Below are 11,889 nucleotides of genomic sequence, written 5' to 3'. Positions count from 1 at the left end.
CTGAGCAATTATTGGGGTCACGCAAAATACGCGACACACTTAACGGCCCACCAACGGCCTGCTTTGAACTCTGACCCTGTAGACTAAAGCTTCCACTGCCAATGACCCCCTCGGGCCTAATCAGCCAATCAGAAGATGGAAGCTGATCTGGGATTAATCGTCTTCTGATTGGCTCTTTGTAAGAACCACCCTCCCTGATGTATGATGTGTGCTCAGATGAACCACCCTTCCTGATGTATGATGTGTGCTCGGATGAAGTGTGTGTATTTCTTGGCTGGTCTTTGGATAAAAAATTAAGGAAACAGTAAAGTGTTTTTCAAGAGTCTACTGTGTACTGGAATTATTCCTATTAATCAAAGGCATTACTTTACCAGTGTCTTTGAATGTTTATGTTTTTATAAACTATTTTTGGCTGTAGATGGAAGTTTTATAACCAACATACAACCATGGTGTAGCAATGTTTGTAACTTGTCAAATGTGTGTTGTATGTTTTATATATTATATCATTTCTCACACAAAACAACAATAATCACTTTTGTCTTTTAATTTCAGAATTGTAGAAATCAATCACAAAAGATGTCATTTTCAATTTAGAACATTAACATGAAACATTATATTACGGTATGTACATAAATATCAGGCAATTTGCACAAAACACATGAGAAATTTCCTAAATTGAAAAGTAAAGGGCGTGAATCAAATGACATATCACACTTCTGACAGTTCGTTGCCATCGATTCTTTTTTTTCCACTCTCAAACTGCCCTTCCCTTCTCTCTCCACCCTATCTCTGTCAAGTGCAATTCAGGAGGGAGTTTCCAGAAAGCTTTGTAGGATTATTATAATCTTCACTCCATGGTAGTAGATGTTGAAATAATCATGGTGCAACATCGCTTTCAAGAAAGTGCCCCCTATTCACTAACTTTAGCCGCCCCTCTCCTCCTCCCCCTCCCCCTAGCTCCAGCCCTCACTGCTCCCTTCCCCCCGCCCCTCCCTCTCCTGCGGGACGGGGCCGACTTCCCGGGCTGAGCTGTAGTAAAGGTGATACACTGGGAGTCCAGGTAGTCCAGCAGCTTGGCGGTGCCCAGGCGGATGCCCACTGCCTTGAGGCGGGTCTGGAGTTGGGACAGGACCAGGGGCTGGTACTGGAGAACCCGGCCGTAGAGGTCGGAGTCTGAGAGGATGAAGCGCCGCACGGCCTGGAGGCGTTCCTGGTCTTTGGAGGCGGCCTGGGAGGAGGTGACGCCGCCGCCGTCGCTGTCTGAGTCTCCGTCGTCAACGGAGCGGGGCTGTTCTGGGTTGGACCTGGAGGCAGGGAGAGAGGGAAGAAGGGAAGTTGGTGTGTTTCTTTCACACACGTTTGTAGCCTAAACGTACACATGCACGCATGCGCACGCACACGCCACACACAACACACACCTGTCTGAGTCGTCACTGGATGCCGTTGAAGAGGTGTTGGAACCCTGCGAGGCAGAGAGAGGCTCCGGATCCTCCTCACTGGTTACTTTCACAGGCGAGACAGTAGGGGGCGCTCTGGGCTCCTTGAACCCCCCAGCCTGGGCACAGGAGACAAGCCTGCGGGGGGCCATGGAGGTAGAAGGCAGGGGCCTCGTCGGTCTAGGGAGGCCCAGGGAAGGTGCCTCGTCCTCGGACTCAGAACTGACCAGCTGGTGGGTGTACTTGTGGATCTCCTTCAGTTTGAGGATCATCAGCTTCTTAGGTAGAGGACGCACACCAAACCTACAGAGAGAAAGAGAGGGAGAGAATTTATGCCATATTATTAGCAATAAGCCGTGAGACTTTAACACGAGGAAGAATGAGAGAAATAAACTCATCAAGTTCACAGTCATTCCGGTTTTTTTTCCTGGTTAATTATATACACAGCCCAGACAACACTGATACACTGATATGAGCAATAATAATTATGGCGTCTTGGATCCATCGCATGGGCAAAGAGGATGGAGGAGCACCTGTTGAGCTTGTTCTTCAGGTCAGGTGTGTCCATGTCTGAGTAGCTGGGCATGGGGGTGATGGGCTCCAGGGGACGCTGGTCTTTCCTACGGGACGCCACTGTGGAGAAACGTCAAAACGTGGTAAACATTGTGGCTTTAACCAGAAAACAACATTCTTAAAACAGTGAAAAGGGTATTTGTCAGTGTATTGTAACATTTAGTGTGAGAATATGTTTTATAGATATTAAAGCTGATAACCAAGTTAGGTAGAATGATTATATATATATTTACAATTTTATTGTATTAATTGTATTTATCCTTTAATTATACTGGGGAAAGCCAGGGTATATGGTTTATATATATAACGTGCTTTTTAATGGCTAGACTATGATGACAGTACCTGGAGTCTTGAGCTGGGCCACTCTCTGGGCTGGGGCGACAGCCTTCAACCTCTGAGAAAGAGGTAGAACCTGTGCCTCCTCATCCTCCTCATTCTCCCAGTCGTCCCAAAACCTTTCCGGGAGGCTGGCGTGCAGCTCTGGGTTGTCTTGGGGACGCGTGGTGTGTGGTTGGTTGGGAGGTTGACGAGAGGGAGGAGAGGAAGGGCCTGCTGTCTCTCCATCTCCCAGCCTTGGCCCCGGCCTTAGGGTATTATCCCCACTACCGCTGCTCTCCAACCTCAGGCTGAAGCACACCGCCTGGTCCCTGTCTCCGTCTCCATCCCCATCCCTGTCTCCATCCCCATCCCTGTCTCCATCTCCATCCCCATCCCTGTCTCCATCTCCATCCCCATCCCTCTCCCCATCCCTGTCTCCGTCTCCATCCCCATCCCTGTCTCCATCTCCATCCCCATCCCTCTCCCCATCCCTGTCTCCGTCTCCATCCCTGTCTCCATCTCCATCCCAGTCGACATTGAGGCCCCATGAGTCGCCGAATGCCATGGGTGGCTCGTCCATCGCCAGGAAACTCTGCTGGAAACTGCAGCCAGCCAGCTCCTCCTCTTCTTGTTCTTTTTTGTTTGACATACCTTCTTCCTGCTCTTCTTCTCTACATATCCCCCTCTCCTCCTCCTCCTCCTCCTCTTCTTCCACTCCACTCTCATTCCTCATTCCCCCCTTTTTCTCTCCCTCCCTCTCCCTCTGTCGATCCCCTGGGCTGTGGAAGCAGTCAGACTCAGTGGAAGATCTACGTGGGCCTGGGGACCTGTTCTCTTTCTGTGGGCTGGGGGACCTTCTGCTGGGCGACGAGGGGTCAGAGAAGGACATATGTAGGGACCCAAGACCCCTCCTCTTTCCCGGGCTCTCTGTGACCCCCCTCCCTCGCTGGCTGCTCTCACTCTCCCCCTCCCTCCTGCTGTCACTCAAAATGGGGGAGGTCCAAGAAAGCCCATGGGAGTGGGGGCGGTCTGAATGCAGGGGGGTGCTGCTCTCCGGCTGGGAGAGGTCATGTAGAGAGGACCTGGTTGTGGTGGGGTTTTGTGTGGGGAGGGAGGGGAATGAGGAGGTCAGGCTGGGGCGTTGAGGCCGTCTGCGGTGGTAGGTAGGGGCCGTGAACACTGGGGAGAGTTTATTGGGGTCGACCGCTCGGTCTGGCCCAGACGAACTGCTGCTGTACTTCTTAGGTGAGTGGTCAAGACCCAGACTGGAACTTCGGGGACCACTACTGTTTGATTTCCCTCTGAAAATGGAGGACTCTGTCTGGGCAGCAGCGTGTGTCGAAAAAGTGGGAGGGTTGGAGGGGGCGGAGGTCTGGAGGGTAGGCTTCGAAGGGAGGGCTGGAGGGGAGAAAAGTGAAGCGGAAGAAGAAGAAGACAAACCGGTCTTGGGGAAGAGCTGAGTGCGGCGCATACCGCTGGAAGTCTGTGTGGAACTGGAGCTGGTGCCTTTACTGGCCTGAGGAGGAGTGGCTGGGATGAGCCAGGACACCTCAGGAGAACAGTCCATAAGGCTCTGGTCCAGACCAGCAGAACCAGAACCAGAAGCACATGGATCTGAGGAGAGAACACCAGGAGCACACACGGGAGCACTGGTCTCCTTGTCCTTCAAGCTGGGTTCCTGAGGTTCTGTATCTGGCTCAATTCTGATCCGAGTGTAACTCTGGGTCGTTTGGTGAAGAGGAGGTGGGCTAGGAGGGCTTGTAGGGGCTGGATCTACCTCCATCTCCTCACTCGAGTCAGACAAGACTATAAGCTCAGGCTGCTCGCGGTTGTTCGGGAGAGGAGGAGAGTGGAGGACAGCAATGCTATGAGGACCGTGGCTCTCTCTCTGCAGACTTTCTTGACTAGAGGAAACCAGCTCTTCAGATAAGTCTTCACACACACCCAGCAGACCAACTCTTCCTTCTTCTTCTTCTCCTTCCTCCTCCTCCTTCGTTCTACCTGGTCTCCCTTCATCACTTGTTGCCCTAGGGGACAGACCAGGGACAGGGAACGCAGACACAACAGGAGGGGGGCTGATGGACAGGTCGATGACTTCACTGTTTGAGGACAGGAGACGGGGCCCCTCTGGTTGTCGGCGGCTCCCTTCTACCCTGGTCCTGGAAGGCTGGGAGAAGGAGGCTGGGGGTGGATAGGCGGGCTCCTCCTCATCATACACCCCAGAGGAGTCAGAGAAGAGGTGGCTCCAGCTGCGGTCCGGGTTGCGACAGGGGCTGTGGTGGGACTTGGAGACTGGTGTAACATTCTTTGGTTCTGATTCGGCATCTGGTCTGGAAGGACCATGTTCTTCTGTAGAGTCTGGTTCCACTATGGCTGTTCTCCTACATTCTGATTCTAGAACATCTGCTTTGTGAATATCTGCTCTATGCTGATCAGGACTCCCCCTGTCTTTTTCTATGTCACATTCCGGTTTTCTTATATTGGGAGTTAAATGTCTCCTCTCTGGCGGTCCAGTCAATGAAAACCAACTTAGTGGGTTCTCTTGATCTTCCTTAGTCTCCATATGTACATTCACTCCTCCTTCCTCTTCCTCTTCCTCATCCTCATCCTCCTCTTTGCTCTCTTTATCTTCCTCCCTCTGTCTCTGAGTGGCTGCAAACTCATAGATCTCCTCCATCTCTTCCTCATTGACTCGCTCTTCGTTCCTTTCTCCATCTTCCAAGGTAACACCATCCCCCTGTCCCTCCTCCATCCCTCTTTCCTCTGCTCTCCCATCATCCTCTTCGCTCCACATGGAGTGCAGGAGCTCCATGAAGGCCTGGTCTCCATGCTCCTCCTCTTCCCCAGAGCAGAGCTCCTGGGCTGGGTACTCTTTGCACAGCTCCCCCTCTCCCTGGGTCTCTGTCTGCTTTGGGTGAAGCTCACAAAGCTGCTGTAGCTCCTGCAGACCAAACCTGAAGAGTGACAGACGAGACAAGCAGACAGACAGAGAGACAGACAAACGGACAGACAGACAGCAAGAGGGAGAGAGAGAAAAAGAGAGAGACAGACAACATACATAGGTAATTGTCCTTTACCTGATAGCTAAGTAAAAAAAAAAAAAAACGACTTGAACACCTGTCGATTAATTAATTAATTAATTAATTAATCCATCCATCCATCCATCCATCCATCCATCCATCCGTCCGTCCAGACTAGAAGGTCAACCCACCAGTCTTTGACTCTGAGGAACCAAAGACAGAGACTCACCTGGATGCCAGCTCCTGGACGTGGGGCAGCAGGGTGGGTGTGAGCGGGCAGTGGCCTGTGTAGAGGTACTGCAGTAGGGTGTACAGCGCCATCCCTGGTACCTCACCCATTAACACCATCTGAGTAGGGGGCATGCCCTCCTCCTGCACCCTAAAACCACTGTCATGCACCTGGGAGGGAGGGGGGTGAAGAGATAAGGAAGGAGTAAGAGGATATGGGGGGACAAAAAAGGAATCAGACATGTATTTCACATACGTACGAACAAACAAACAAATAAAGAATGCTTTAGAAATCAGAACCACACACACGTCATTGAAATACACCATGCACTTACCATCTGAGCCAGCAGGGGACAGCGGGCATACAGCATGAATGAATGGGCGAAGTAGACCTCCCCAGTGTCCACATGTAGCTGGACATCACTGAGCTGGGGGTTGTTCACCATACTGGTCAGGTCTGCGGTCAATCTGGACAGCGCCACCTATAGGGGGGGAAACACAGACAAAACATATGTTTACTTGATTAAAACATTTACATTTTACATTTCCTCATTTTCCACACCGAAGTAGTCCTTTAAGCAGGTGGAGAAGTGTGACAAGGAAAACAGTGGAGCTTGGACTGAGTTATATCAAGTCCATGTATTAGAATAGAGGTGTTGAACAGAAGGGTTCTCACCGAGTTGCGGCTGCTGCTTCCATCCTTGTCTGGGCTGGTGTGTGGAGCAGGGGCTCTGGGCTGCAGGCGAGAGGCAGGGTGGTGGTGGGTCTCTGGGATGAAGCCACTCAGAGGGAGGTCATGGTGGTGGTCGTCATGGTGCTGGTCTGGGCCTTCTTCAGGGATGAAGCCACTGAGGGGGAAGTGGTCCACAGCTGGGCTGCTCTCTTTACCTGAGGAGCAGAGGGCAGACAGGTAATGGCAGGACTGTGAATGTGAGTGCTTAATATGTCCGTATTGCTGTTTGTTTGTTTGTGTGTGTGTGTGTGTGTTGAGTCTGTGTGTGTGTGTGTGTGTGTGTGTGTGTGTGTGTGTTAAGTGTGTGTGTGTGTGTGTGTGTGTGTGTGTGTGAGTGTGTGTGTGTGTGTGTGTGGTGTGTGCTGAGTCCGTATCAGGGTGTGTGTGTGTGTGTGTCCTACATCAGGTGCCGTTCTTACCCTTGGCAGTGCCCGTGGAGGAGTATCCCCACTGCGTGAGCGTCATGCCCTCGTCTGCCAGCTCCATCAGATCCTGGAGGGTCTGGTTGCCCACGGTCTGGCTGCCCACAGTCTGGCTGTTCACGGTCTGGCTACCCACAGGTAGCTGCTGCCCTGGGTCGGAGGGGGCCGGCAGGGACGGGACAGGGGGTCTCTGAACCGTAGAGATGGGGGTGCTATCTCTCCTTGGAGAATTGGGGTTAGTGGCAGGGCCTGGCTTGGACTTGGTAGGAGAGACTGCATCAGGCTAGAGGAGAACATATTGAGAAAACATTAATGAGAGTGTGTGAATGAGAAAAGTTGAGATGCACATGATTAACTTTCATGCCAAAACAAAAACTGGACAAGGATGAGAATGTAAGTTGCATTTGGATAAATCATGTCAAAACACAGATACTAAACTTGTAGAGAGAGAAATATAGCCTGACACACTTACTGCATGAGATATATAGAAATGTACAATATTTCTACAAATTTGTACATGTTATAATTACATAATACATCTGTCAGCATTGTTGGCATCTCACCTTTACTGACTCCCAAGGCCCTATAAAGGCACTGAGCTCTGGGGTGTAGAACTCTGAGGGGGACCTGGGCCCTCTGTCCCGCAGTGCACTCTTCTGCCACAGGGGGGAACTAGCCACCTGGGCAGGTAGCCTGCTGGGGCAGCGTGTAGGGGTGGGGGGAGATTGGGCATGGGTGCGGAGCAGGAGGGCGGCCACGCGCTCCTCCCGCCGCCTCAGGGCCACCTCGGCATCCTGAATCAGGAGGAGGGGAGGGGGGCGAGGGGGGGCTCCCCTTTTCCTTTTACCACGCCCCTTAGCTGAATAGATAGGGGTTTAGAGGAGTGGGCTTGGTTATGATACTGTTCACATTAACTCTATCATCACTATCACTATCACCATCATCAATGTACCTACAGCAGTAGTTCCCAAACTTGGGGTCAGCCTCTCATGATTTCATAATTAAGGCACTATTTTATTTTCTATGAAGACCATGCCCGTGTCTGTCTGTGTATTGCACTTGTAGCCTCTATTTTGAGGTGTTCTGGAGTGTTCTGTTCTGTTCAAATCCAACCAATTGCACTTGGACGTCATTATTATTTGCTGGCATAGCATAGCCCGCAATCAAGTTTTGGGGTCACAGGAAGGCTTGATGTAAATTTGGCATTGCAAGACTAAAAGGGTTGGGAACCCCTGACAGTGTCATTACCCAATTATAGAATAGGTACCTATAGCAGTTGATATTGATATACTGTAGTTAAGGGAAATGTTTTTTCAATAATCAACTGCCTCTTTTACAATCAGAATTTGAGCCATTATATCAACAAAAACAAGTTCACGATTAAGTCCGTTTGTTGTGTTCTGTCTGCACTGCTGTCTGTCCTGTGTTGTTTTGTTTGCATTGCATTTAGAAATGCTCTTACTGTAACGCCAAATCAAATTCCTATATGTGTATGCTTAATGTGTATGCATAAATGGCAATAAACGTTATCTCATCTCATCTCAAGTCAAGATTCTGCCATACTTGCTTCAACTCCTCTCTTCAACAACGGTCTCATAGAGGTATGGGGCTCAGGGATCTCCCTCTGTAGCTCTCTCTCCTTCTCTTTCGCCTGCTCCAGGAGGGACCTGGAGAGGGCCAGGGCCACCATGGTGTCCTCGTCCAGAGCTTGGGTCTTCTTCCTGGGCCTCTTCCTCACTGGGAGGCTGGGGTCTGTGGAGCCTTTCCTTTTGGAGCCTCCCGTCTGCAGTCTGCATGGAGCGGAGATGTTTATTCAAGAAGTGTGTTATACAGACTCATGCTTGGTAATGAGTCACTTTTCATTGTGAAAACAAATCAAGGAGCTACCACGGCAAGCCCCCTTTAGAAGTAGTACACTTAAAGGTAGTACAGTTAGTAAACTAGAGAGGATTCTACACCAGACATCTGTCCAAAATCAAGTATAAAAAAGCAGGTATCAAGTAGTCTTGGCCAAAGTAACACTTGCATTATATTAAGTACACCCACAGTGGGGTGGGTGACTCACGGTTGGTTGGCAGAGCTGTCACTCCCGGTCTCGGCAGCCTGTCTATGCAGAGCCTGCAGCAGCATGGCGGGGGGAACGCCCATGTCTGAGGAGCAGCGCTTCATGTGGGCGGAGCGACTCTTTCTGGACTTGAACCCCTTCCCACAGATTGGGCACTCTGGGACACGGAGAGGGGCGGGGACACAGGGTGCACTGTCCTCACTCTCATCCAAACACCTGTGAAGGGGAGACCAGGAAGCTCTGGATCAAGGCACCAATGAAACAGACGTCAAGCTGTCGTTGCTCCAACCGAGTCTCAAACTTGCAACCTCTGACAATGCCAACACACACGACCCGTCTCCTTCAAATACCTGGTGTTAACCAGGTTAACGAGTGAGTTCACGTGCATAGTGTAGAAGAGACATGTCTTATAGAACATCTCTGATCTATTCATAACACTGCTATCTGAAATGTCCTGATAAAGAATCCGTTTCATCCCATGGTCTAGTAGTTTATCCCGCTCTCTTGAGCCAGTCATTCTGATCATGTGAATGTCATTCATTATGATGTAGGACCATTTAGAAACATGTGACAATTTGTGTATGAGAGAGGGTGCGTGTGTGGGTGCGTGTGTGTGTGTGCGTTGACCTGTTGATGTGCTGTGTACGACTCCCAGGGTTCATGGCGGACAAATCTCTCTGGCAGAGCTGACAGAAGAACAGGCCTTCTACCTCCAGGTCCACGGTCCGAGCCTGAACTCTGGCCTCCCTGTCCAACTCCTCCTGCAGCCTGAGGGCTAGGGCTTCATCCCCCTCAGAATCCAGGGTGGCTGAGGAGGTGGAGGGAACTGGACGCATAAAGGTTATAATAATTATAGAGAAACACAGAAGCATGCAGTCAGACAGGCATATAAAACAAACTCATTGTATTTGAAAAACAACTTGAAGTTGGGTAGAAACAGAGTGCTAATAGAATTATACTGATGGCATCTCACCAGGATCCGGGGGCATTAGAGTAGCTGGACCATTGTCATTCTCAGTCTCTGACTCTGTTGCTGCAGGCTGGTCTCGCTCACTGTGCATAATCATCGGAGGGACTCTCTTGAACTGCTGCATCCTGTGGATCACCTTCTGTTTCGCCCCCAGTCCCCGCTCAATGAGGTCCTCACGTGTGGGGGACCCCCCAGCCACTTCCACAGCCGATAACCCATTGTCTCCAACACTTCCATTAACCACTGTTTGTTTAGAATCGGCTGTATTGGAGGAAAGCTGGCTGCTAAGTTCAGGACAGGCGGCAGAGGACGCGGACTGAGATGTACTGTCCAAAGCGACCCTGGGACCTGTGACAACATCTCTTTTCCTCTGACTCCTCTTCTTCTTGTTTTGGTCTCCAGCGCTGGTCGTAGTCGAGGACTGGGGTTTGGTATTCTTCTGTTCCCCAGTGTCGCCTGCTCTCCTGGGCACTCGTTTAAGCAACTTGGAACAGAGGACTACGAAGTCCAGATCTGAGTCGTCCATCGGCGGTTTGTTTCTTGCACTGAATTCCAATTGCTAACTAGCTAACGTTAGCTAGCTCAGCTGTGATCTCTCCCCGTCCTCGAGTCTCTCTCACGACTCGGGTCATTTCGCTTGCTGGTGACAGTCTTGCAATGCTATCTTGCTGGTGACAGTCTTGCAATGCTATCTTGCTGATGACAGTCTTGCAATGCTATCTTGCTGGTGAAAGTCTTGCAATGCTATCTTGCTGGTGACAGTCTTGCAATGCTATCTTGCTGGTGACCGCTTCACTATACTTCCTGTCACGTGACAACGCACCAGTAGCTACCTATAAAATCACGTGACGTTTTTGTCAATTACGAAAAATTATATTACGATATTTGTGGCACAATATGCATTGGTGAATCAAATCACAAACATCTCAACAGCAAAACCACCTTTAATCAAGACTTAACAAGCGGATATCGTAACTAATGGAATGCCTCTTGTCCAATCAAATTACTTGGTCGGAACTAACTGTTGTATAAATTATTATCACTTTGGTTACAGTCACAGATATTTAGATTGCAGTATCTAAGGGAAGTAGAGAAAGCCGATTGGTCAAAACAGGTAATCTCACATCTGATTGGACCAGAAGGTAATCTCATCGCTGATTGGACCAGTAATAACCAGTAGTAATTCAGTCTTTGTCAACAGCGGGAATCTCCTCATTCGCGGATTTTCCTGAGGGGATTTAGGAGAATCATCACATAGTTTGAAACCAGAATAATTCATTCCGAGATAGCTACCGACCAACCCCGTTTCCTTTGCAACGTTGGCACTTTTGTGAGAGTGAGGAAATGTCGTATCCAATTGTTCTTCATCACATTGACAGCATTTCAACCATTTGGTAAGTCCATGACAACATGTAGCTAGCTAAGAGTTTAGCTTGATGCTAACAAGTTACCTCTGTAGCTCGCTTCTGATAAAAACCTCACTGAAAGGGATCTAGCTCATATAACTCAACTGGAAACTAAAGCCTGCACCTTTTCAGTTCAACCTGTGAGGAATAGCTGGATATGTATTTGTATGTAATACCGCTTACATTCTTTGGGAAGAACCCTGATGTTACAATGCTGTTGGCTGTTCCATCTAGTTAATGTGATGTTTCTAGTGTATTCTGAGGTAATGTAACATAGTTAATGTGATGTTGTTGGTGTATTCTGAGGTAATGTAATATAGTTAATGTGATGTTCCTGGTGTATTCTGAGGTAATGTAACATAGTTAATGTGATGTTTCTAGTGTATTCTGAGGTAATGTAACATAGTTAATGTGATGTTTCTGGTGTATTCTGAGGTAATGTAACATAGTTAATGTGATGTTCCTGGTGTATTCTGAGGTAATGTAATATAGTTATTGTGATGTTTCTAGTGTATTCTGAGGTAATGTAACATAGTTAATGTGATGTTCCTGGTGTATTCTGAGGTAATGTAACATAGTTAATGTGATGTTGTTGGTGGTATTCTGAGGTAATGTAACATAGTTAATGTGATGTTTCTAGTGTATTCTGAGGTAATGTAATATAGTTAATGTGATGTTCCTGGTGTATTCTGAGGTAATGTAACATAGTTAATGTGAT

General features: G+C 49.1%; 1 protein-coding gene across 1 annotated transcript; it reads right to left on the bottom strand.

The window, feature by feature from the left end:
* Nucleotides 1-910: 910 nt before the first annotated feature.
* Nucleotides 911-10,291, bottom strand: LOC308149892 (structure-specific endonuclease subunit SLX4-like; the record flags this gene model as incomplete). Its single annotated transcript, XM_080522772.1, has 15 exons — nt 911-1,304; nt 1,419-1,739; nt 1,970-2,069; nt 2,352-2,680; nt 2,858-2,960; nt 3,141-5,281; nt 5,577-5,746; nt 5,911-6,057; nt 6,252-6,463; nt 6,728-7,013; nt 7,294-7,589; nt 8,294-8,520; nt 8,796-9,011; nt 9,423-9,621; nt 9,769-10,291. 15 exons carry the CDS (start codon nt 10,289-10,291, stop codon nt 911-913), a joined length of 5,664 nt encoding a protein of 1,887 aa, XP_080378898.1.
* Between the last annotated feature and the right edge of the window lie 1,598 nt (nt 10,292-11,889).

The sequence above is a fragment of the Nansenia antarctica genome, assembly GCF_963989245.1.
Source record: "Nansenia antarctica genome assembly, chromosome: 2".
NCBI lineage: Eukaryota > Metazoa > Chordata > Actinopteri > Argentiniformes > Microstomatidae > Nansenia > Nansenia antarctica.
Note: the sequence above shows the minus strand (reverse complement) of the source record. Positions and strands in the feature narration are given on the sequence as shown.